The sequence below is a fragment of the Nicotiana attenuata genome, unplaced genomic scaffold (assembly GCF_001879085.1).
Source record: "Nicotiana attenuata strain UT unplaced genomic scaffold, NIATTr2, whole genome shotgun sequence".
In the NCBI taxonomy this organism is placed as follows: Eukaryota; Viridiplantae; Streptophyta; class Magnoliopsida; order Solanales; family Solanaceae; genus Nicotiana; species Nicotiana attenuata.
The window spans coordinates 184,452-206,803 of NW_017671909.1; the positions used below are offsets into that span (position 1 = coordinate 184,452).

Consider the following 22,352-nt stretch of genomic DNA (forward strand, 5'->3'; position numbering starts at 1 on the left):
CCAAGGCAGAATAAATAATGGACCATGTCTGCTATTTGTGATTAAAATGAATAAAACTTATCCCAAATTTGAAGAGTGATGACTGGGTCTCTTCTACCATCCAATCGCTAAAGAAAGCATCCCATACAAGTCTTAAAACTTTATTAAGATCAATAAGAGAAGGGAAGTTGCAAGGAGTTGGTAGCTGCCTTATCCGAGAGTATAGGTTGATTTGTCATGTGTTGATGGGAGAATTTAGCAAGGATTTTTTCGAAGGATGCAGAGATCCAGGTGTTATTTCGGCCATCATCAGTCGCTTCTCCCACATACCAAAGTTGAAAGAAGGAAGTCCTTATCACAAGATGAAGATCACTGATCGTTGTTTCTCTCAAAGAACAGTCGAAGAAATCATATTTGCTCTTGAAAGTGAGGCTTTGAAGAAGAATAATGTACATCTTAGTTTGCTTTAGGCGCGTAAATAAATCATCGTGACTATGGGTACGGTTCCCATGGTATAGTCATGATACATAAACCCCAATTCGGGTGCGCATTTCATGTGACCCGACCACAACTTCGAATAGTAATAATAAAATAAACATGCTATGAATCGCGGGTGCATTTCATGTGACGCGATTTGCAATGTGTACCAAAACTACAAGTGTACAACAATTGTGACTTGTTCCAGAAATAACTCCATAAATAAATTAAAGCGGTTATAAAGTTAAAAATGCACAATAGGTTTAAACATGTAGTAAAATTAGATAATTATTCCAATTATTAATAGTTGAGCGACCGTGCTAAAACCACGAAACTCGGGAGTTCCTCACAGCTTCTCCCGGGTTAACAGTATTCCTTACCCGGTATCCTGTGTTCTCGGACTTTAAGACTGGGATTTAAAATAAACCGGTGACTTGGAACACCATAAATTATTCCAAGTGGCGACTCTGAAATAAAATAAATAATCCCATTTCGATTAATGTCACTTTAATTGGAAAAACTCCCTATCCTCTTCGGAAAAAGGAGGTGTGACAGCTCTAGCGACTCTGCATGGGGTAAGAACCCATAACTTCTAGTTCAGGGTTCAGAATTGGAGCTTAGAATAACTGTTATAGTTGGCTTTTATTTATTATCTGATTTTTACGTGTTTGAGCCTGATGTGCTAAATGCCGCTTTTTACCGCTTTGATATTGTTTGAATCGTATATAAAACTGTTACGAAACACTCCTTCTCTCTGAGTCTTCTAAATCTTCTGGGGAGCGTGCACTTCGCGTGGCTTCTTTTCTGTAGATTCATATCCCAATTTTAGAACGAGGTTCGGACAAGTTGCAAAGCCGGTGAAGCTTCTGTATTCTAGGTACGCTGCACCCCCTCGGCTCGAGTTGTCCGCTCGGGTAAGCCAGGTCTAGAACAATACGCCCAGGTTTTAAACTTAGAATGACATAGCCTCATGCCGGATCCCAAGTAGGAACGTTTTGTTTGCATCACGTGCATTTGATCTTGGGGGCTCAACACAGGGGTTAAGTCCGTCTAGGATAGGTGTACCCAAATTAAAAGACCATCCTGATGCATCTTACGTGCTACTTGCGTATCTGTTTGTTTCGGCTTGCATGTTGACTGGCTGCTAGAATAGGAAAAGAAATAAAAAAAATAGGAAAAGAAAATCGAAAAAATCAAGAGTGAGAGGTAGGTAACCTGAAACTCTGCCGAAATTTCAAAAAAAAAAACAAAGAGAAAGAAGTTGTTTTCAAAAGTCATGTTTCCCCTGTTCCGTCAAAACTGGCCGAACTACACGGGTCTGATTCTCACCGGATGTGAGATACGTTGGCAAACCTCATCGGTTCCGGCCCACAGTTTTCAAAAATCCAAAAAATATTTTCCTTTACTTCATTCTTTAGAAAGGTCTGTCTTTGAGACCCCAATTTTCAAAAATCCAAAAATAATTTCCTTTACTTACTTCTTTAGAAAGGTCATTCTTTGAGACCCCAATTTTTAAAAAGAAATCCAAAAATATTTTCTTTTAATTTCTTATAAAAATCCAAAAATATTTTCATTTTTCTTTCAAAAAATTGAAAAGAAAATTCAAGATTCAAAAATATTTTCTTTAGAAGTCTTTCTTTCAAAAAATTGAAAAGAAAATTCAAGATTCAAAAATATTTTCTTTAGAAGTCTTTCTTTCATAATTTTAACATAAAAGTCCAAAAATCCAAAGATATTTTGTTTCTTCTTTAGAAGTTTTTCTTTAGAAAATTAAAAAAAAAAAAAAGAAAATTCAAAAAAAAGAGATTTAGTTTATTTCCTTTATTCCTAATCTTCCCGAAGTACGCAAGATCTGATTCATGTTCCCACATGATACGTAGGCAACCCACATCAGATTCGATCAACTATTAAAAAAATGAAAAAAAAAATGATGATAATAATAAGGACCGACTGAGTCCATTCTAACGTGTCTTTTGTTTTGAATTGTGAAGAAAGTTTGAGGTGGTTGGTTTGTGGCAAGCTGACAACACAAAATCCAAAGGAAAAAATGACAACTGACATCAAAATGAGACTCAGGGTCAGAGGGTTCAACAAGAATCTACTGTGGTTGAGGAAAATAGAGTACTGAAAGAAAACCAATCAGATACGGCTACAGTTGGAACTTCTGTTGCGCACTTCCAAAGTGTGACATTGAAAACCAATCAGATAACCACTACTGTTATGCCTGTCTTCACCGTCTCACAGTCGACGGTGGTGCAGAGGAAAACTCATGAGTCACAGTTTGCTACCCAGCAAGAACCGTCACACTCTCCTGAGTACCACTCGTACCTATTTGATCTTCCTGCAAAGATTGAGAAGCCAGCCCGAAAGATGGCACAGGAAGAAATGACCCAAAGAGTAAAAAACTTAGAACAACAGTTGAAAAACATGCAAGGGTTGGCAGGTCAGAAGAGTATTGCCTTCAAGGATCTATGTATGTTCCCCGATGTTCGTTTGCCACTTGGTTTCAAGACTCCCAAATTTGAAAAGTATGATGGACATGGAGACCCCATAGCCCACCTAAAAAGGTATTGCAATCAACTAAGAGGTGCGGGAGGAAAGGAAGAATTACTGATGGCTTATTTTGGGGAAAGCCTTACGGGAGTAGCCTCCGAATGGTTTATGGATCAAGACACATCTCGCTGGTGTGTCTGGGATGACATGGCACAGGCCTTTGTCAAACAGTTCCAATACAACATTGACATCGCCCCAGACCGAAATTCCCTTTCAAACCTGAAGAAGAAACCAACTGAAAGTTTCAGGGAATATGCCAGAACCCTCAATACTCTGTTGCTTCACCTTAGTATGTTGCCCAGCCACCAAAACACCCCAGAAGGCGAGCACGAGCATCACAAAATCTCCACTAGTCTCCACAAAATTTTCAAGTGCCCTATAACCCACATCCAAACCCGGGATATAGAGAGGGACAGAGGTTGAAAGATAATTTTACACCAATAGGAGAGTCTTATGCAATCTTGTTTGAGAAATTAAAGCATTATGACATGATTTCACCTATTCCTCCAAATCATGTGGACCCACATGCAAGAAGCTTTGACCCTTCTAAAAGGTGTGAATACCATTCCAATGCCCAGGGGCACAATGTTGAAAGCTGTCGGGATTTGAAAAGAGAAATAGAAAGGATGATATAGGAAAAATTGATTGAAATTGGAGAAGGCCCTGGTGATTCTGATGAGCAAATTTGTGGCTCAATGTCAAGCTTAGCAATTGAAAAGTCATTCCCTCCTCGCTAGGAAGGAATCTTGGTAGCTTTTTTTTGATGTTTTTTCTATTATCTGGGTTATTTCAGGGTTGTGATCCAGATTTTATTTGTTTTATTGAGTCAAACCCTTCTATGCCTCTATTTTGTTTGTGTGAGTCTTGTATGTCTGTTTTGTTGCTATTTTCATTATCCGGGTTATTTTAGGGTTGTAACTCAGATTTTAGGTTGTTTGTCTTGTTGTTTACTCAATGAAACACAGTTTGTTCTTTTGTGTCATTCCTTGCTTAGTTCTTTTCCCGCTAGTTTTAGTGATATGACATGCATGCGGAATTTTTGGCCATATCATAGAAAATCGATTTAAGCTTGAATTGGATAACTGAGAACAAGACATTTTTGAGGATGAATAAAGAGTTGAAATACTTAGGAACTAAGGTCGAGTAAAATTCACCTTCAAATCATTGCGAGGATCGGTCTTGAGGATGTTTAATCAATTGAAGTTTGTTGGAAAGTCTGACATTAAGGGGTGGAAAGTGTCTTGTGACCACGACACACCAAGAAGATAGGCATGTTCATCAATGTTGTGATCGCAAAAAGATACTATGTTTGGCATTCTCGAGGCTGGGAGGCCCTTTTTCTGCTACCCAAACACTTTATACCCTTTGTTACCCCTTTTGAGCCTGTGTTATTTTCTTTGACCACCCTCTTTTGAAATCAGCTTTAGCGTCAAACGTCCAAAAAAATGAAAAAAAAATAATAACAATAAAGGTCCATGCCCCAAGAGTACAAACTGGGGCAGCTCTTTGAAAGTTCAAGTGGAAAAAAGAAGAAGAAGAAGAAGAAGAAGAAAAGAACTGTCGAAGGTCCATGCCCCCAGAAGATAGAAGCTGGGGCAAACAAAATGAGAAAAAAAAGAAAAAAAAGGAAAAAAAAGGAAAAAAGATAGAGGAACAGAAAGAAAAATTATAGTTAGGTCAGATGTTTGAACTACGTTCGACCTGATTCCTTAAAAAAAAAAGGATACGCAGGCAGCCTCACGGTTCGGTCCAACCAAATAAGAATTCAAAAAAAAATCCACAAATCCCCAGTACCTGAAACTGGGGCAAAGATTTTGTTTCCCTTTTGAAAGAGTCGATTCCAAGAGTTGTAAGTCTACAACCCCTCATTTTGAGTCTACTTTGAGCCTTCATGCCAACCTTTCTTTTCAGTCCTATCCAAAAACCTTCCAAATAAAGACCTCCCGATATGCCTCTAAGAATGCCAAGAGACGCATGCAATGAGCAGCAGTTGTCACACGATATAGAACATTGCCAAATTGCTCACAAAAGAAAAAGAAGGGGAAGAAAAAGAAAAAAAATAAGAGAGTCTTACTAGTGAAAACCCTCACGGGCACTATAAGGCGACGGTAAGTAGAGATAAATAAATGAGAGAGACGTGTTGGTGAAAACTCCTCGGGGCACCACTAGTCGAAAGTGAGTCGTGAAGCTGACGCAAAGGATTGGCACGAACAAGCCCGACTTCAAAGGTCATAAGAATGATAAAAGGGAAGATTGGATTAGTTTGATAGATCAGGCCGTTAAGTCCAAAATGCATGTCATGAACATTAAGGCTAGTTACTGCAAACAAAAAAAATGCTATCTTCTGTTCTTCCCGACATGAGCATTTCTCGTTAATATTGTTTCTTTGCGTCATTGTGTCCTTCACTCTGAGTCAGTCCTTGTCAAAACAAGCAAGAAAAGATTTCAAAACATGCTACTAGCTTTTCAGTTGCACAAAGTAAATTTGGCCAGCACACTCAGCTGTTACAGTCAACATGCCTCAAGGGTTCATGAAAATGGTTCCCCCCCCAAAAAGACTCTTGTCAGCCTACTTGGCGCAAGAAAATATAACTGGTGATTCTCTCTGACAGACAAATTGCTCAAAAAGCAGGGAATCATTCAAGATCAGAAAAGGTCACCTAAGCAAACATCTCCAGTTTGGATAAGGCTGATTGAGCGACAAATACAAATGGTACCGGGTGTGAAAAAATCAGGGTTGATGCAGAGCAAAAGTCTCTTGAAATCGACTCAAGCTGATTGAGCAGAAGCCAAGCTGCCCAAGACTCAAGGCCACAAACCGACCACCATTTTCAAAACTGACAAATTTTTCTTTGTGTTTGAACAGGAACAAAGCAGTGCAAGGATAGTGGTTTCAAAAAAAAGAGAAAAAGAAGAGAAGAGCCGACAAAGGGAAGTTTCTCAAATCTTGCTAAGATTAAAAAAAACCTAGTCTGATGAATCTTTCTCCTAGGATAAACGTCTTAGTCTGATGAATTTTTCTCCTAAGATAGAAGACCTAGTCTGATGAACTTTCTCCTAGGATAGAAATCTTCGTCTGATGAATCTTTCTCCTAAGATAACAAAAAAGGACCTAGTCTGATGAATTTTCTCCTAGGATCGAAATCTTAGTCTTATGAATCTTTCTCCTAAGATAGAAGACCAAGTCTGATGAACTTTCTCCTAGGATAGAAATCTTAGTCTGATGAATCTTTCTCCTAAGATAACAAAAAAAAGCCTAGTCTGATGAATCTTTCTCCTAGGATAAACGTCTTAGTCTGATGAATTTTTCTCCTAAGATAGAAGACCTAGTCTGATGAACTTTCTCCTAGGATCAAAATCTTAGTCTGATGAATCTTTCTCCTAAGATACCAAAAAAAAGAAGAAAAGAGACCTAGTCTGATGAACTTTCTCCTAGGATAGAAATCTTAGTCTGATGAATCTTTCTCCTAAGATTAAAACCTACTCTGATGAATTTTCTCCTAGGAGAATAAATTTAAATTAAACAGGGAAGTCTGGATTTGAAAACAAAAGGGTCAATTTTTAATTTTCTTAAGTATCATCTTTAATTTCCTTGAAATCAGGGGTCCCGCCTGGAGAATAGGGTCAGTTTTACTTTAGTCAAGAATTAGCTTATAGTTTTCCCGCAAAGCTCTCAAAATTTAAGGAGACGCACTTCCTTGTTTGGGTCGAAATTTTTCTTGGTTTTACTCACAGGAGACGCACATCCTAGTCGAGTCTTCAATTTTACTCTCATCATTGCATCCTTCATCAATAGCATAGGTCATTTATAGTTCTGCTAACAACTCACAAATCTTCCTAGTGCAAACTGGGGCAGATTTTTTTTTTGTTTTGTCTGTTTTGCTGTAGTAGCAGGCGCCCACCTGGAGAACGAGGGAATTTATTTCAGAGTTACTTCAAATTTCAAGTCAGTAGCAGGCGCCCACCTGGAGAACGAGGGAAGTCATTTCAAAATTTAATTCAAGCTAGAAGTAGCAAAAGCTCGCCTCAAGAATGCGAGCCGAAAGGGTTTGAGATGACCAAAAGAAGAAGTCTCAATTCAAAAAAAAAAGATAGAGAAGTGAATCCAAAATGCAAAAGTAGATGAAAGATATGAGCTGCTCAAGACATGGCTGAAGTCATGAGCACTGCATGTCCGGTCTTGATCTGAAAAAGCCGTGGAAGAATGAACTAACACTTGCAGCTAGCAAGCATCAAGGTTCAGATCAGAGTTTGCATGAAGAACCATTCAAGACCCAAGATCAAGCTTCAGAAGACTTATAAATAGGAATCTTGTAACTCATAGCTGACAGGCTTAGTTAGTCTTTTTTTTATTTTGATTTTGATGTAATAACAGGACCACGGACCGGAACCTCGATGGAATCTCACTCGACTCTCTCATCCTCTCCACACAATCCATCACTTCATTCACTTCTGAACTACACGTGGCCTGGTTCGTTTATAGCCAAGGATATGTAGGCAGCTCAGATACCAGGGCTCGGTCACAATCTTTTACCCATATTTCTTTTCTTTTGAATAAGTGTCGGGTCAGAAATCAATTACGTCGCTTACTTGTTTCATTGCTCAAAAATACTTCGTGTTTCCAAGCAAAGAGGGGCAGGTGTAAGCACGTAATTTTTGACCCGCACATTAGAATTGCCTTTAATAGTCCTAGTATTTTTAGAATATTTATTTGGGTTTATTTCTATAGGATGTCACTTTATTATTAATTTTTATTCTATTTTAAAAGCACAAAAATTGAAAAATACAAAAAAAAATAATTTCATTTTTTCTATTTAATTCAAGTATTAGGTATTTTTAGAAAGATATTATTTTTAACCTTTTTATTTTATTTTAGTATAACCCTTGAAAATACGAAAAAATAGTTTCATGTTATAATGTAGTTGTTTTAGTTAATTATGATTGACTTTATCTTTTTTATAGTGTTACTAACCAAATTGCAAGATTTGTAGAATTAAAGGACCAATTTTATAACCCAATACCCCACAAATCGTTTTAACCCAAATCTTCTCTAGGCAAGCCCAAATCTTCTTAGCCCATTACCCCACTTCCCTAAAAGAAAAAATCAAAAAAAGAAGACCTAATCTCTAACACTCAAGAACGGAAGAGATCAAAAAGGAGAACGGCCGCTCCAATCTATGAAATTCTTGAAAAAAAAAGGCTTTTCTCCATTTGTGAATGGCTGAGTCTAATTCTGAAAATGACCCTTGACTCTCTCTTCATTCTGAAGCAGCACACTAAATTTTAGACTCTCTTTGATGGATTGCTTATTTCCTTCAAGTATTTTCTCCTTACTTGTCTCATCCTCGCCTTAGTCAGGGTGTGAGAATTCTTGCAGATGTGATTGTTATGGGTTCTAGAATAGTGGCAAGGGCCTTTGCTTGGGCATGTCATCAGGACTTGCAAGGCAAACACACGCACAAATGGGGGGCAGCAACAGTGAGAGAAAGAGAGTAGGAGGGAGGGAATTTCAGTCTAAAAAAAATCGAGTGAACACTAGCTTCGAGTCTGGGTTTCGAATTTTCCGGTGTCGATTTGAGGTTCCGGTTCACAATTTCGGCATTTCAGTCCAACAATTGTTGCTTTGTTATTCCGATTGAGTTGCAAATTTTCAGCTTTATTCATCAATATAAAGGTCCATTCTCAATTTGTCTTTATTACGGATTAGTTGAATATTATGTTTGTTTGCTTCTGCTAAATCATTTAATTGCTTTATTTTAGTTAAAAACCTTGAATACTTTGTTTGTTTCTCTGCTCAATTTCTTGTAGATATTCGTATTTTGATTTGTTTATTTCCTTTGCTATTAATTTGTTGAAGTTTAGATAAGTTTGGTTGTTTCGATTTATCTCAGTTAGTTTCTGTTATAAATTTAAGGCAAAGTATGTGTTGCTAGCATTTGAGCCATAAGATTTTAGTTAAAGGAATCCAAGGCAGAATAAATAATGGACCATGTCTGCTATTTGAGATTAAAAAGAATAAAACTTATCCCAAATTTGAAGAGTGATGACTGGGTCTCTTCTACCATCCAATCGCTAAAGAAAGCATCCCATACAAGCCTTAAAATTTTATTAAGATCAATAAGAGAAGGGAAGTTGCAAGGAGTTGGTAGCTGCCTTATCCGAGAGTATAGGTTGGTTTGTCATGTGTTGATGGGAGAATTTAGCAAGGATTTTTTCGAAGGATGTAGAGATCCAGGTGTTATTTCGGCCATCATCAGTCGCTTCTCCCACGTACCAAAGTCGAAAGAAGGAAGTCCTTATCACAAGATGAAGATCATTGATCGTTGTTTTCTCGAAGAACAGTCGAAGAAATCATATTTGCTCTTGAAAGTGAGGCTTTGAACAAGAATAATGTACATCGTAGTTTGCTTTAGGCGCGTAAATAAATCATCGTGACTATGGGTACGGTTCCCGTAGTATTGTCATGATACATAATCCCCAATTCGGGTGCGCATTTCATGTGACCCGACCACAACTTCGAATAGTAATAATAAAATAAACATGCTGTAAATCGCGGGTGCATTTCATGTGACGCGGTTTGCAATGTGTACCAAAACTACAAGTGTACGATAATCGTGACTTGTTCCAGAAATAACTCCATAAATAAATAAAAGCGGTTATAAAGTTAAAAATGCACAATAGGTTTAAACATGTAGTAAAATTAGATAATTATGCCAATTATTAATAGTTGAGCGATCATGCTAAAACCGCGAAACTCGGGAGTGCCTCACACCTTCTCCCGGGTTAACAAATTCCTTACCCGGTCTTCTGTGTTCGCGGACTTTAAAACAGAGTCAAATTTTCTCGATTTGGGATTTAAAATAAACCGGTGACTTGGGGTACCATAAATTATTCCAAGTGACGACTCTGAAATTAAATAAATAATCTCATTTCGATTAATGTCTCTTTAATTAATAAAACTCCCTATCCTCTTCGGAAAAAGGAGGTGTGACAGTTATCACATAAATAAATTATATGATTGGTGCTATATCATCGAATGCATGTAAATATATACCCATGGGATTGAGTTCCAATCTCATTGGTCTCGTAATCATTATTGTTTTTACTTGAATCTTTCATTTCTCTATTCGCATTGTAATAAATTAAATTAAAAAGAAGTTGCCTACCTTGTTTCAACTTTCATTGCCAGCCCATACTCCACTCCTAAGGAGAATAAATTCCAACCACGTAACTTCTTCGAGTTTGTTCACTTTGTCAAAAATTTTAAAATAAAAAAGATCAAGAAGAAATCTAGTTAGTTAATCGTGTTCGCTTTTCCAGAAGATTAAAAGCACTTTCTAATTCCTCAATAATCTAATTAAAAGCTGGCTCAAAAGCATCTCCACAATGATTTTGAGAAAAAAAAAATATAGAAAAAAGGAAGCAAAACTACTCCAGAGTGTAAAGAATTTTCCAGGAGAACCAAGCAATTCGCACGTTCAACTAATTCATTAAGTAAGAATATAAGGGAATAAAGAGAAATGGAAACGTGATTAATTATCAAATTCTCAGAATACTATTGGATTTGGTGCATATATTAAAGCAAACCAAACAACTACCAAGCATGAAGCATGTCAACTGTAAACTGCTTTAATCTTGAACCAATGTTTTATTAATTACGTACAAAAAATAAATACGATCATCTTACAAATATGGTATACTGTGTGTATTTAGTTCATCGTGCTAAGTTGACTCTTAAAACAAATGTAAAATAATATTACAGTTTTATATTATTGTTTCAATTGTACCGGATGTCCCGAGAGATAAATGGTATAATATTCAAATGAGATAAATTCAAATTATATTCCAATATTCTACTTTTCGACTATTTGCGATTTAGCTATACATATATCATCTGAAGATGGCATTAACCGGATTCAGGATTTACACATTATTATGGGTTCAACCTTTGATGATCTTAGCATTAACACATTATATTTATAAAATTATGTATTATATCTATTATTTGTTGCCAATTTTGTAGATTTTACACATAAATTTTATATTCTGCATCGAAAGTATTGGGCAGTGGCAGAGCTACCTTATAGTAAGGGGTGTCAACTGACACTCCTTCATGGAAAAAATACGCTGCATAAATAAGCAAAAAAAAAGTTATATGCATTATACTCCGATCCCTTTGATTTTTTTTGTATGTTTATTTCTTCTATATTTTGATACCCCTTAGCGAAAATCCTAATTTGCCACCGGTATTGAGCTCAGATGAATCCGAAATTAAACCGGTACTCTACATCTGCCTTTGCAATTAATAATAGCTCTTTCAAAATTTGAAGACCTTTTGCAGAAGTTCTTCAAAATCTTAAAAGAATGTGCGATTCTAAAAAGAGACTTTATTTATTCGAATAACAAATTCTTTTCGAAATGAAAACGACCCAAAATTAATTTTTTGCATAAACTAACATAAAATCTTACTCAAAGAAACTCATTCTCAAATACAAATTTATACATGTAATTAAACTTTTCTGGTAAATTATTCCTTTGAAAACTTTTTAAGAACCATTCTCAAATATCAAAAACAGAACCAATAATTCTAACCACCTAAATATATGTAAACAAATGGATGGAAAGGATAGTGGAACTGAAAATCTATAATAGGAGTTTGACAGGGTGATCCACACCTTGTGCATTAAAAAGAGATGTAGATCGACTTAATAGCCAACATTGCCAGCTGAGCTCAGCAACGCTTGTTTTTTGGTGAACACAATTCATACTAGTTCTCATGCAAGCTCATTATATACGCCAAAACTCGGCCACATGAGAGGGTTGCTAAGTCATAACTACCTTCCACTTCCGACTCTGAGATTGCCGGCTCGAGTCACCAAAGGAACAAAACTTATTGGGAGGGGTAAAAAAAAAACTAAAAACAAATCGTCGTCCACATGATAGTGGAGTATATATTTAACCTTTTTGGCATCCATAGCTATAGTTTACCAAGTACTTATATTTTTCACTTGGACATTGCATGTGGTGACGTATATAGAATTTAAACGTCGTGAATTCTGAGTGTGTTGGACTTGAAGGTTATTTGGCATCTGGGCCTCGGCAGAAATAGAAATAGGCCCACTTGTGTATAAGTTAATTGTATAGGCTTTTATTTTGTTAAGTTTTGGGTTTTAATTTTCGGGTTTAAGACATTTGGCCCAATGTATATATAGTATAGTTTTGTACACATTTTGGACGGTTTAGCCATTTTGAATAAAAAGAAACATCTGAAGCTCTCTTTCTCTCTCAATTTTGTTCTCATAAACCCTAGTTATATTTTCATGGCGATTTGGCTTATACTCAAAGTTATCATGGTATCAGAGCGCAGATTCTTATAGATCTGGTCCTCCGCTTTCATCCGATATTACCCTCACAAAGTTTTGTCCAAATTTTCTTCATCTTCGATTTCGTCTGTTCCGTGTCGCCTCTTTTTTTTTTACAGTGGTTTCGATGATTCTCTGCTCTGGGATGGTTTATTCTCATATTTTACGGGGACTTCAGTTTGTTCTGAGCAATTACGAACGAGAATTTGGTTTTGGCCAAAATTGAACTCTTCGAGTGGATTTTTCTTGTGTTTCTGAGCTCCAGGAGGTCAGCTGAACTTTGTTTTAACCTTGAAGGCCGTCTTCTTCCAGTTGCGAAGAAGTGTGGTACCTCTTACCCTATCCTTTTCATACAGTGTTGGTGTGAGTCTTTCTCTGTTGGTTTCAGTGATTTTAACCCTCAATTGCCTCATTGAATGTACAATTTTTGTTCTCAATTGAGTCAAACATGCCTGTAACTAGTTCTACCCCTGCTAGCTCTACATATGTTCCAGATCCTTCTGGTCCTTTATTCATACATCCCTCTGATGTTCCGGGTACTTGTTTGGTGCAAGTTCCATTTTCTGGAATCGGATTTGGGGGTTAGAAGAGAAATATGATAGTGGCATTGTCAGCAAAAAATAAGATAGCTTTTATAGATGGAACATGTTCTAAGCCTGCTGATGATGCTCCTGAATTACGACTTTGGAATAGATGTAATAATATGGTAATGTCTTGGTTAACCAGCTCCCTATCACCTGAAATTGCCGAGAGTGTTCAATATTCTGAAACAGCCGAAAGCATTTGGAACCAACTTGAAAAACGATATGGAACTGTAAATGGAACCAAAGTTTTTGAGATTAAAAAAGAGTTAGCCTCTACTTGTCAAGGGTCTCTTGATATAGCATCATACTTTAACAAATTAAAGAAGTTGTGGAATGAGTTGGCTTTCATCCGAAAGAATCGTGTGAGTTCGTGTAATTGTGCTGCTAAATCTGGTTTACAACAGGAGTTAGAGGAAGACAAGGTATACCAATTTTTAATGGGGCTCAATGAAACTTATGTTGGTATTAGGGGTAATCTTCTTATGATGCAACCACTACCTTCACATGATACTGTTTACAATATCTTACTCCAAGATGAGAGTCAAAGACATGTGAATTCTACTCCTCAATTCAATTCAGAGTCAGCCTCCTTCAATGCAAATGCTAGTCACTTTCCTAAGCCTCTTCTTCCACCACCAAAACAACAATACAACCAAAGGGTAGCTTTTGACCAGAAGATGCATGTTGATCAGACCAGGGGTTCTTTATTCTGCAGATACTGCAAAAAACCTGGACATTTGATTGACAAATGTTATAAACTTCATGGTTTTCCCTCTAATTTCAAATTCACTAAGAGTAGAAGAACTGCAGCAAATGCAACAAATGTTACTACTGAACCTGAGTCTTCTGATGGTGGATATTATAACATTGCTGGTTCTTATCATTCTGGTGTCTCTAGTTCTCCTGAGCACGTTCCGTGATTCCTGGTCTGAGTATGCAGCAGTACAATCAGTTGATGACTTTACTGCAACAGTCCCACTTATCAGATTCTAATCCTCAGTCTAATCTGATGGCTTCTGCCAACTCTGCTGGTACTCTACTAACTGATGATCTGCTGAATGGTTCTAGTTCTAGTTCTTGCATGCTTTCACAATCAATAGATTTAACCTGGATAGTTGACTCTGGTGCTACCGACCATATGACATCTAATAAAGATTTTCTATCAAACCTTACTCCTTTACCTGTGCCTTATCTTGTATCACTTCCTAATGGCTATAAAGTAAAAGTGACTTGCACTGGTTCTTTTATTTTGAGTCCTTCTTTCATTTTTCACAATATTCTCTATATTCCCTCTTTCCAACAGAATCTGATCTTTGTACATAGGATTATACAACAGTTCAAATGTTTTGTTCTATTCGCTTATGAATCTTGTTTACTTATACCACAGGGACCTTCTCTGAAGAAGCCTCTGGATCTTGGTAAACTGGATAGTGGCATGTACAAGCTTGTGTGGAAAAGGCCTTCCTCTCATTCTCAGCTTTTCGCCAATTTAGATTCCACAAATAATATTCTCTCATCTTGTGTTCACCCTGCTTCTCCCATAACTAATGTTGTTCCATCTTGTGTTTCTTCTTCTACTTGTAATTCTGGTTCTATTTTGCCTGATGTGTGTGATATTCCTTTTAATTGTAGTACTACTAACATGAATAAAATGGATGTGGTTTGGCATCAAAGGCTTGCACATGTTCCATTTGTTAGAATGAAACTCATTTCTGGTTTGTCTGATTCTTTGTCATCCAAACAGTCTTTCATTTGTAATGTTTGTCCTATGTCTAGGCAAACTAGGTTGCCTTTCCCAGATAGTACTATAAGTACCAACTCACCCTTTCAACTCATTCATATTGATACTTGGGGTCCTTACCATACTGCAACTTATTCTGGGGCTAGATACTTCCTTACTATCGTCGATGATTATACCCGAGCCACTTGGACACACCTCATGGGATCCAAAAGTAATGCCTTTCCCTTAATAAAAGCTTTTGTTGCAATGGTCAAAACTCACTTTCACACTACCATTCAAACAATTAGAAGTGATAATGCTCTAGAGTTGGGGTCTAGTTCCTTTGCATCATTATTTTTTTCAGAACATGGAATCATACATCAAACAAGTTGCCCCTACACCCCTCAACAAAATGGGTGGTTGAAAGAAAACATAGATCCCTCCTTGAAGCTTCTAGAGCATTAATGTTCCAATCCAAAGCACCTATGTACTTTTGGGGTGATTGCCTGTTAACAGCCACTTATATTATTAACCGATTACCCTCTAAACTTTTAAATGATAAATCCCCTTTTGAAATGTTGTATGGTAAGGTGCCCATTTACTCTCATTTGCGATCTTTTGGTTGTTTATGTTATGCCACAGTCCCTATACCTTACAGAGATAAATTTAAATCAAGGGCTATTCCTTGTGCTTTTCTTGGATATCCTTTTGCCAAGAAAGGATACAAGTTATACAACCTGGCCATTAAGAAGTGTTTTGTTTCAAGGGATGTCGTATTCCATGAAAATTATTTTCCTTTTTCCAAGTCACCTAATGTTCCTGTTTCCTCTCCTTCTCCATTTCCATCTTCTGTATTGTCTTCTGATCCTTCTTTTGCCTCTCCTCCATCTGATACTACTGATCCTGTTTTTCTTCATAGTCCCTCTCCTCTTTCTCCTGCTAGTTCTCCTATTCAGTCCCCTGCTTCCTCTTCCTTGAGTCCTACTGTAAGTTCTCCCATGCCATCTTCTACTCCACCTTCTTTGCTTTCTCCTGCTAGTTCTAATACTCAGTCTGCTTCCCCTTTATCTTTGAGGAGGGCTACTAGGGATCATAATCCTCCTGCATATTTGAAAGATTATCAATGTACTTTTCCTTCATCTCTTTCTTGTTCTACTTCTATTCTTAAGCATGCTGAATTTGAACCTAGTACCTATTCTCAGGCAACTTCTATTCCAGCTTGGCAGGATGCCATGAGAAAGGAATTTGAGGCTTTAGAAGCTAATCACACTTGGGACATTGTAGAGTTACCTAAAGAAAAGAAGCCTATTGGATGTAAATGGGTTTATAAGGTGAAATACAAGGCTGATGGTAGTGTAGAGAGGTATAAGGCTAGACTTGTAATTAGGGGTGATACATAAGTGGAAGGTGTTGATTTTAATGAGACTTTTTCCCCTGTTGTGAAGTTGTCCACCATAAAATGTTTAATAGCAGTTGCTGTTAAAAGACAATGGCCCTTGTTTCAATTAGATGTTAATAATGCTTTCCTCCATGGTGATCTAGATGAGGAGGTCTATATGAAATTACCTCATGGTCTTTCGGTTTCTGGTTGTTCTTCTTCTGCTCCTCTAGTGTGCAAATTACAGAAGTCTCTTTATGGTCTTCGGCAGGCATCAAGACAGTGGTATGCCAAGTTATCTCACGCCTTATGTTCTAAGGGTTTCTCTCCCCCTGTCAATGATTATTCTCTATTTGTTAAGGGTTCTCCTGGTTCTTTGACTATATTAGCCGTTTATGTTGATGATATCATACTAACAGGGGATGATGCAGCTGATATTCTTGATTTGAAACAATTTTTAGATACTCAGTTCAGAATCAAAGATCTGGGTCCTTTGCACTACTTTTTGGGCATTGAAGTTTCTTACTTTTCCTCTGGTGTTCTTTTGAACCAAAGAAAGTTTGTTTCTGATTTGTTATCAGCATACCATTGTTCTTATGTTTCTTCTGTTGTGTGCCCTCTCGAACTTCACGGTAAATTGTCGGCTGATTCAGGTGATATTTTGGACAACCCTGAGGCTTATAGGTCTTTGATTGGTAAGTTGTTGTTTCTCACACACACTCGACCTGATATTTGCTTTGCAGTCCAGCATCTTAGCCAGTTTTTAAAGTGTCCCCGGCCTTCTCATATGTCTGTTGCTTTACACATTTTGAGGTATCTTAAGGGTTCTTTTGATGTTGGCTTATTTTACTCCAATTCTCCTGATCTCAAAGTGACTGCCTACGGTGATAGTGATTGGGCTGCTTGCGTTGATACCAGACGCTCTGTCACTGGGTTCTATATTTTTTTGGGTGATAGTTTAGTTAGCTGGAAATCTAAAAAGCAGCCCATTGTGTCCCTTTCTTCGGCTGAGGCTGAATACCGAGCAATTAGTAAAGTTGTGGCGGAATTGACTTGGCTAGTTCGGCTTTTCTCTGATTTGCACGTTCCTATTTCCCTTCCTATCTCTGTATTTTGTGATAATCAGGTCGCTATTCACATTGCCAAGAATCCGGTATTTCATGAGCGTACCAAGCACATAGAGGTGGATTGTCACTTTATTCGAGCTAAGTTGGGTGACGGACTGATTTTTTTATCTCATGTCTCTACTCTTAACCAGTTGGCTGATATCCTCACCAAACCATTAACTGGGCAGCTTCATCATCAGTTTCTCTCCAAGTTGCAGGTGGTTTCCCCCTCCAACTTGAGGGGGGTGTTAGACTTGAAGGTTATTTGGCATCTGGGCCTCGACAGAAATAGAAATAGGCCCACTTGTGTATAAGTTAATTGTATAGGCTTTTATTTTGTTAAGTTTTGGATTTTAATTTTCGGGTTTAAGACATTTGGCCCAATGTATATATAATATAGTTTTGTACACATTTGGACGGTTTTGCCATTTTGAATAAAAAGAAACATCTGAAGCTCTCTTTCTCTCTCAATTTTGTTCTCATGAACCCTAGTTATATTTTCATGGCGAATTGGCTTATACTCAAAGTTATCAGAGTGTCCACTTGTTACTGTGCGTACATGTCAAAATTCAGAATATATTCTATATATATTCTATTGAACCTGCATACATTAGGATTTGTCATTGCATGCGCGTAAGCTCTTTAGTTCGTTCTACCAAAGAACATGGTAGTCAAGAAAATTTGCAGAGAAATATTGCTACCATATTAGTACTACGACGTGTGTTGACAGAACTGGCTATAACATTATTCAACAGCTAATGCATTTTACTGAAAACCAAATCATAGTTTGAGTTTTGACTTTTGAGCATACACTCTCTTATAATTTGGTGCCATGGTATTATTCCACTAGGATCACCACAAGAAAATATTTTCAACTGTAACGTTTCTGGATTACAGGTTGTCCTTATTCTGATTCTTTGCACTTATAGCCTCCTGAAGTAAAAAGCCCTAAAGTGGCTTAGCTTGATTCTAAGATAAGATCAAATTAAGGGGCATTAATGGCCTCAACTTAAGCACTAACATAATCCTAAAAGATCTTTTTCATGCAACGGTTATTAGGGTGATGGACGAAATTATTCCATTCATAAGTCACCCCGGGGATATGGTAGAACGGATAGGAATCTCTTCACTCTTATCCAAAGGTCTCGCCTCAAGTTCTAAGAATTCAAAAATTCTAATAGAAAGTGCTTCAATTGTATGAACCATATATAAGGTGAATCTGAATTAGTCATACCCGTGTGTGATTAATTAAGCAAAAAAAATATTCATAATTCAATCAAAGACTTAAGAGATACGTAATAAATAGTAAAGGAAAGTAGTACAAAAGAAGAAAAAGATCAGGCTACGTACAAACGAAGGAAAATCAGGAAGGACCTCTTATTTTGAGATTTCTTTTATTTTCACGCTCTTCAATTATTATTATTATTATTATTATTATTATTATTATTATTATTATTATTATTATTATTATTATTATTATTATGGCTATTTTTATATCTGCATGTCCAGACCTTTTCTTCATTTACTAAGGTGACGCAAAATTTCCTTTTCTACATTTTGGATCCCAAAACCTTGACTTTGTTTTCTTCAATCATACGTGTTTTACTAATTAATTTCAACTGCTAAGCAAAGAAATTTAAAATAAAAGGTTATCATCAACAAGAGCTTTTCTTTCTCGAATGATCTTTAACCAAAAAGGTATTTATTACCCAACTCAATTATTAAACTGCATGAGGCATTCAAGGTCCTCTGTTATTGCTAGATAGCCAATAATGTGAATAGACATAAAATGATTGACTTTTCCTAAATTCCTAGCTGTAAATTGTATGGTTAGGAACGAAAATGCCTGCAAGATAATACTATTACGAAATTTGCTCTTGGAATGACAATTCGTTAGACTAGCAACGGTTGTACGTTCTTGTTTCCTTTTCGCGTATAACAACATAACAAACCCAGTGTAATCCTACAACCTGGGACGGAGGCACAAGCCATCTTACAAGTTTGGCCAAACTAGTAACTTTTGCTCAAACAGTGTATTTGATGATTTATATTAATGAAATATGTATAAATTGTTGGGTTTTTTTTAAAATCTAATTAGATAAGAGGTGTGAATGGAAAATAGAGGGAAACGAAAAGTTTGAAATAGTTTCCTTTACTAATGCACTTCGTCCCTCATCAGAAGAAGGAAAGAAAATCTTTGTGCTTATACAGAGAAGTACTTCTTCTAGCTCTTATAGAGTTAAGAAGAAGTGGTGCCTCGCACTGTCGTCGCTTGGTTTCGACTTTGATTGATTGATAATTTTTTGGACCAAATTTATTTTTCTTTTTCCGTTATTTATTTTTCTTCTTTTTCATGAAAAAGATTTTCAGCCGAAACAGTACCTCATGTGAACAGGTACTTTTGCACCTATTCAACCCGATTGTTTAAACACAAATTCAAAGGCTTGGTCTCACTTTCTGACGACCGGAATTTGCATACTCTCCCCTCTCTCTTATGTATTTCTGCATTCGTTTTCCAAAAGCAAAAACGTAAGCATCAGTGTGGTTTACTGCTGTTTGTTGAGTTCGACGAAGTTCTGTAATTTTCATTGTCGGTATTACAGAATAATTGTTCCGTTCTATCCTGGGAGGAATTAATCCAGCAACCTTGGGCAACAGTGAGGGGATTAAATTCCTTACGGGAACAGAGTTTTCTGTTGGGCTCGAAACGTTATTCATTTCATTCTATTTCTGTCTTTGGTTTTTAGTTTCGTTTTATTTTGCAGAAATTATATTTTCGAATACAGATACTAACAAGCTTAAGGAATTTATTTTTTAATATTCTATGTTCATCTTATTTTCTGCTTTGGGAGACTAAAATCCTAGTGATTTTCTACTCCCATTTTGGAGATTAAAATCTTCGGATTTTCTACTCCAGTTTGAGATTAAAGTCTTTCTGACTTTCTACTCAATCCGAGATTAAAATCTTGTGATTTTTTACTCGGTTGTTTGTATTCGGTTTGAAGATATAAGAAATTCACCGACTTACTAATTCTGGTTGTGTCAATTTCTTTTACAGAAAAATGGCAGCAAGTACGAAACAACGGAATGGTTTTGTTAAGACTACTATTGCAATGGCTACTGCGTCTTCAAGTCGCACAACTCCTGCACCGGCGATGGCACCGACAGAAAAGCCCGGAAAGTTTTCCGACGTGGACTTTAAGCGTTGGCAGCAGAAAATGTACTTCTACCTGACCACATTTAGTTTACAGCACTTTATCAGCGAGGACGTTCCAGTTCTAGGAGAGGAAACTCCTGAAAATGAGCGATTTGTGATCACGGAGGCATGGAAGAATTCTGACTTCTTGTGCAGAAACTATATTTTAAGTTGCTTGAAAGATGGCTTGTATAATGTTTATAGCGTCATGAAAACATCAAGAGAATTGTGGAATGCTCTTGAAAAGAAGTACAAGACTGAAGATGCTGGACATAAGAAGTATTTGGCCGCTAAATTTCTAGATTTTAAAATGGTTGACGGCAAATCTGTCATAACGCAAGTCCAAGAATTGCAAGTTATTATTCATGATCTTCTTGCTGAAGGTATAAATCGAGTCAATATTTGTATTCAAGATATTGATTATTTTACTAATTATAAATTTATGATTGAAGGTATTGCCATAAATGAAGTATTTCAAGTTGCGGCATTTATTGAAAAACTGCCTCCGCTGTGGAAGGACTTTAAGAATTACTTGAAACATAAGCGCAAGGAGATGACGCTTGAAGACCTTATTGTTCGTCTACGGATTGAAGAGGACAACAAGGCTGCTGAGAAGAAGTCCTGTGGTAACTCTACAATAATGGGAGCAAATATTATTGAGGAAGCCTCTACAAGCAATAGAAAGAGAAAGAAGTCGTCTGGTCCAAAGAATTACCCGAGCAAGAAGACGTCAAAGGTAATTGCTATAACTGTGGAAAGGTTGGACATAAGGTTGTGGATTGCCGTGCACCGAAGAAGGACCAGAAGAAGAGTCAAGCAAACATGGTTGAAAAGAATGATTTAATGAAGGACTTATGTGCCATGCTATCTGAATGCAGCTTGGTAGGAAATCCCAAGGAGTGGTGGATTGATTCTGGAGCCACTCATCATTTTTGTGCTAACAAAGAGTAATTTGCCTCTTATGTTCCCGCAGGGCCCGACGAGACTATCTTTATGAAAAATTCCACAACAGCAAAAATTGAAGGAGTTAGGAAGATAGCTTTGAAGATGACTTCGGGCAAAGTTGTGACTCTAAACAATGTTCTTCATGTTCTTGAAATTCGCAAGAATTTGGTCTCTGCTGGACTTCTTATCAAGAATGGATTTAAGTGTGTGTTGTTTTTGAAAAAGTTGTTATAAGTAAGAAGTATGTGTATGTAGGAAAAGATTACCTAACTGAGGGCATTTTCAAGTTGAATGTAATAGCTATTGATATCAATAAAGTTCAAGCCTCTTCTTACTTACTTGAGTCAAATGATTTATGGCATGCATATTTAGGTCACGTCAACTTCAAAACTATACGAAAAATAATTAACTTGGAAGTATTGCCTAAATTTGAATGCGATAATTTGAAATGTCAAATATGTGTGGAATCCAAGTATGTTAAACATCCTTATAAGTCAGTTGAAAGGAATTCAAATCCTTTACACTTAATTCACACAGATATTTGCGGCATGAAGTTAATACCATCTCGCGGTGGGAAAAAGTATTTCATAACTTTTATTGACGACAATCTAATGGAATTACGGAAAGAAAGAATAGAAACGTTAAAGGAGATGATGAATGCCTTGTTGATAAGTTCGGGTTTACCCCAGAACTTGTGGGGGGGGGGGGAAGCTATTCTTACAGCCAATCAAATACTCAACCGAGTTTCCCATAGCAAAATGCAATCCATTCCATATGAAAAATGGAAAGGTAGGAAATCCAACTTAAAATATTTTAAAGTGTGGGGGTGTTTGGCTAAAGTGCAAATTTCTAAACCCAAAAAGGTGAAGATTGGACCGAAAACGGTTGATTGCATTTTCATAGGATATCTAAGAAATAGTAAGGCATATCGTTTTCTTGTTCATAAATCAGAAAATCTCAACATTTATATTATCACGGTAATCAAATCTGATAATGTTGAATTCTTTGAGAATATTTATCCGTATAAAAATGAATGTGAGTTGTCTAGTGAA

The 22,352-nt window shown here is 36.8% G+C and overlaps 2 protein-coding genes across 2 annotated transcripts; both read left to right on the top strand.

The window, feature by feature from the left end:
* Window positions 1-12,966: 12,966 nt before the first annotated feature.
* On the top strand, window positions 12,967-13,875 carry LOC109210841. The gene has a single exon (XM_019374312.1). The coding sequence runs from the start codon at window positions 12,967-12,969 to the stop codon at window positions 13,873-13,875; it is 909 nt and encodes a 302-aa protein (XP_019229857.1).
* Window positions 13,876-20,221: 6,346 nt separating this feature from the next.
* Window positions 20,222-21,306, top strand: LOC109210842. Its single transcript, XM_019374313.1, has 3 exons — window positions 20,222-20,738; window positions 20,808-21,114; window positions 21,234-21,306. The coding sequence occupies exons 1-3, from the start codon at window positions 20,222-20,224 to the stop codon at window positions 21,304-21,306; spliced, it is 897 nt and encodes a 298-aa protein (XP_019229858.1).
* The last annotated feature ends 1,046 nt before the right edge of the window (window positions 21,307-22,352 follow it).

Bases quoted from the DNA above. Each gene is read 5' to 3' on its own strand.
- LOC109210841 (XM_019374312.1), top strand. From the start codon at position 12,967: ATGATAGTGGCATTGTCAGCAAAAAATAAGATAGCTTTTATAGATGGA.
- LOC109210842 (XM_019374313.1), top strand. From the start codon at position 20,222: ATGGCAGCAAGTACGAAACAACGGAATGGTTTTGTTAAGACTACTATT. The intron at 20,739-20,807 runs GTATAAATCGAG...TTATGATTGAAG, and splicing joins TCATGATCTTCTTGCTGAAG to GTATTGCCATAAATGAAGTA. The intron at 21,115-21,233 runs GTTGGACATAAG...ATCTGAATGCAG, and splicing joins ATTGCTATAACTGTGGAAAG to CTTGGTAGGAAATCCCAAGG.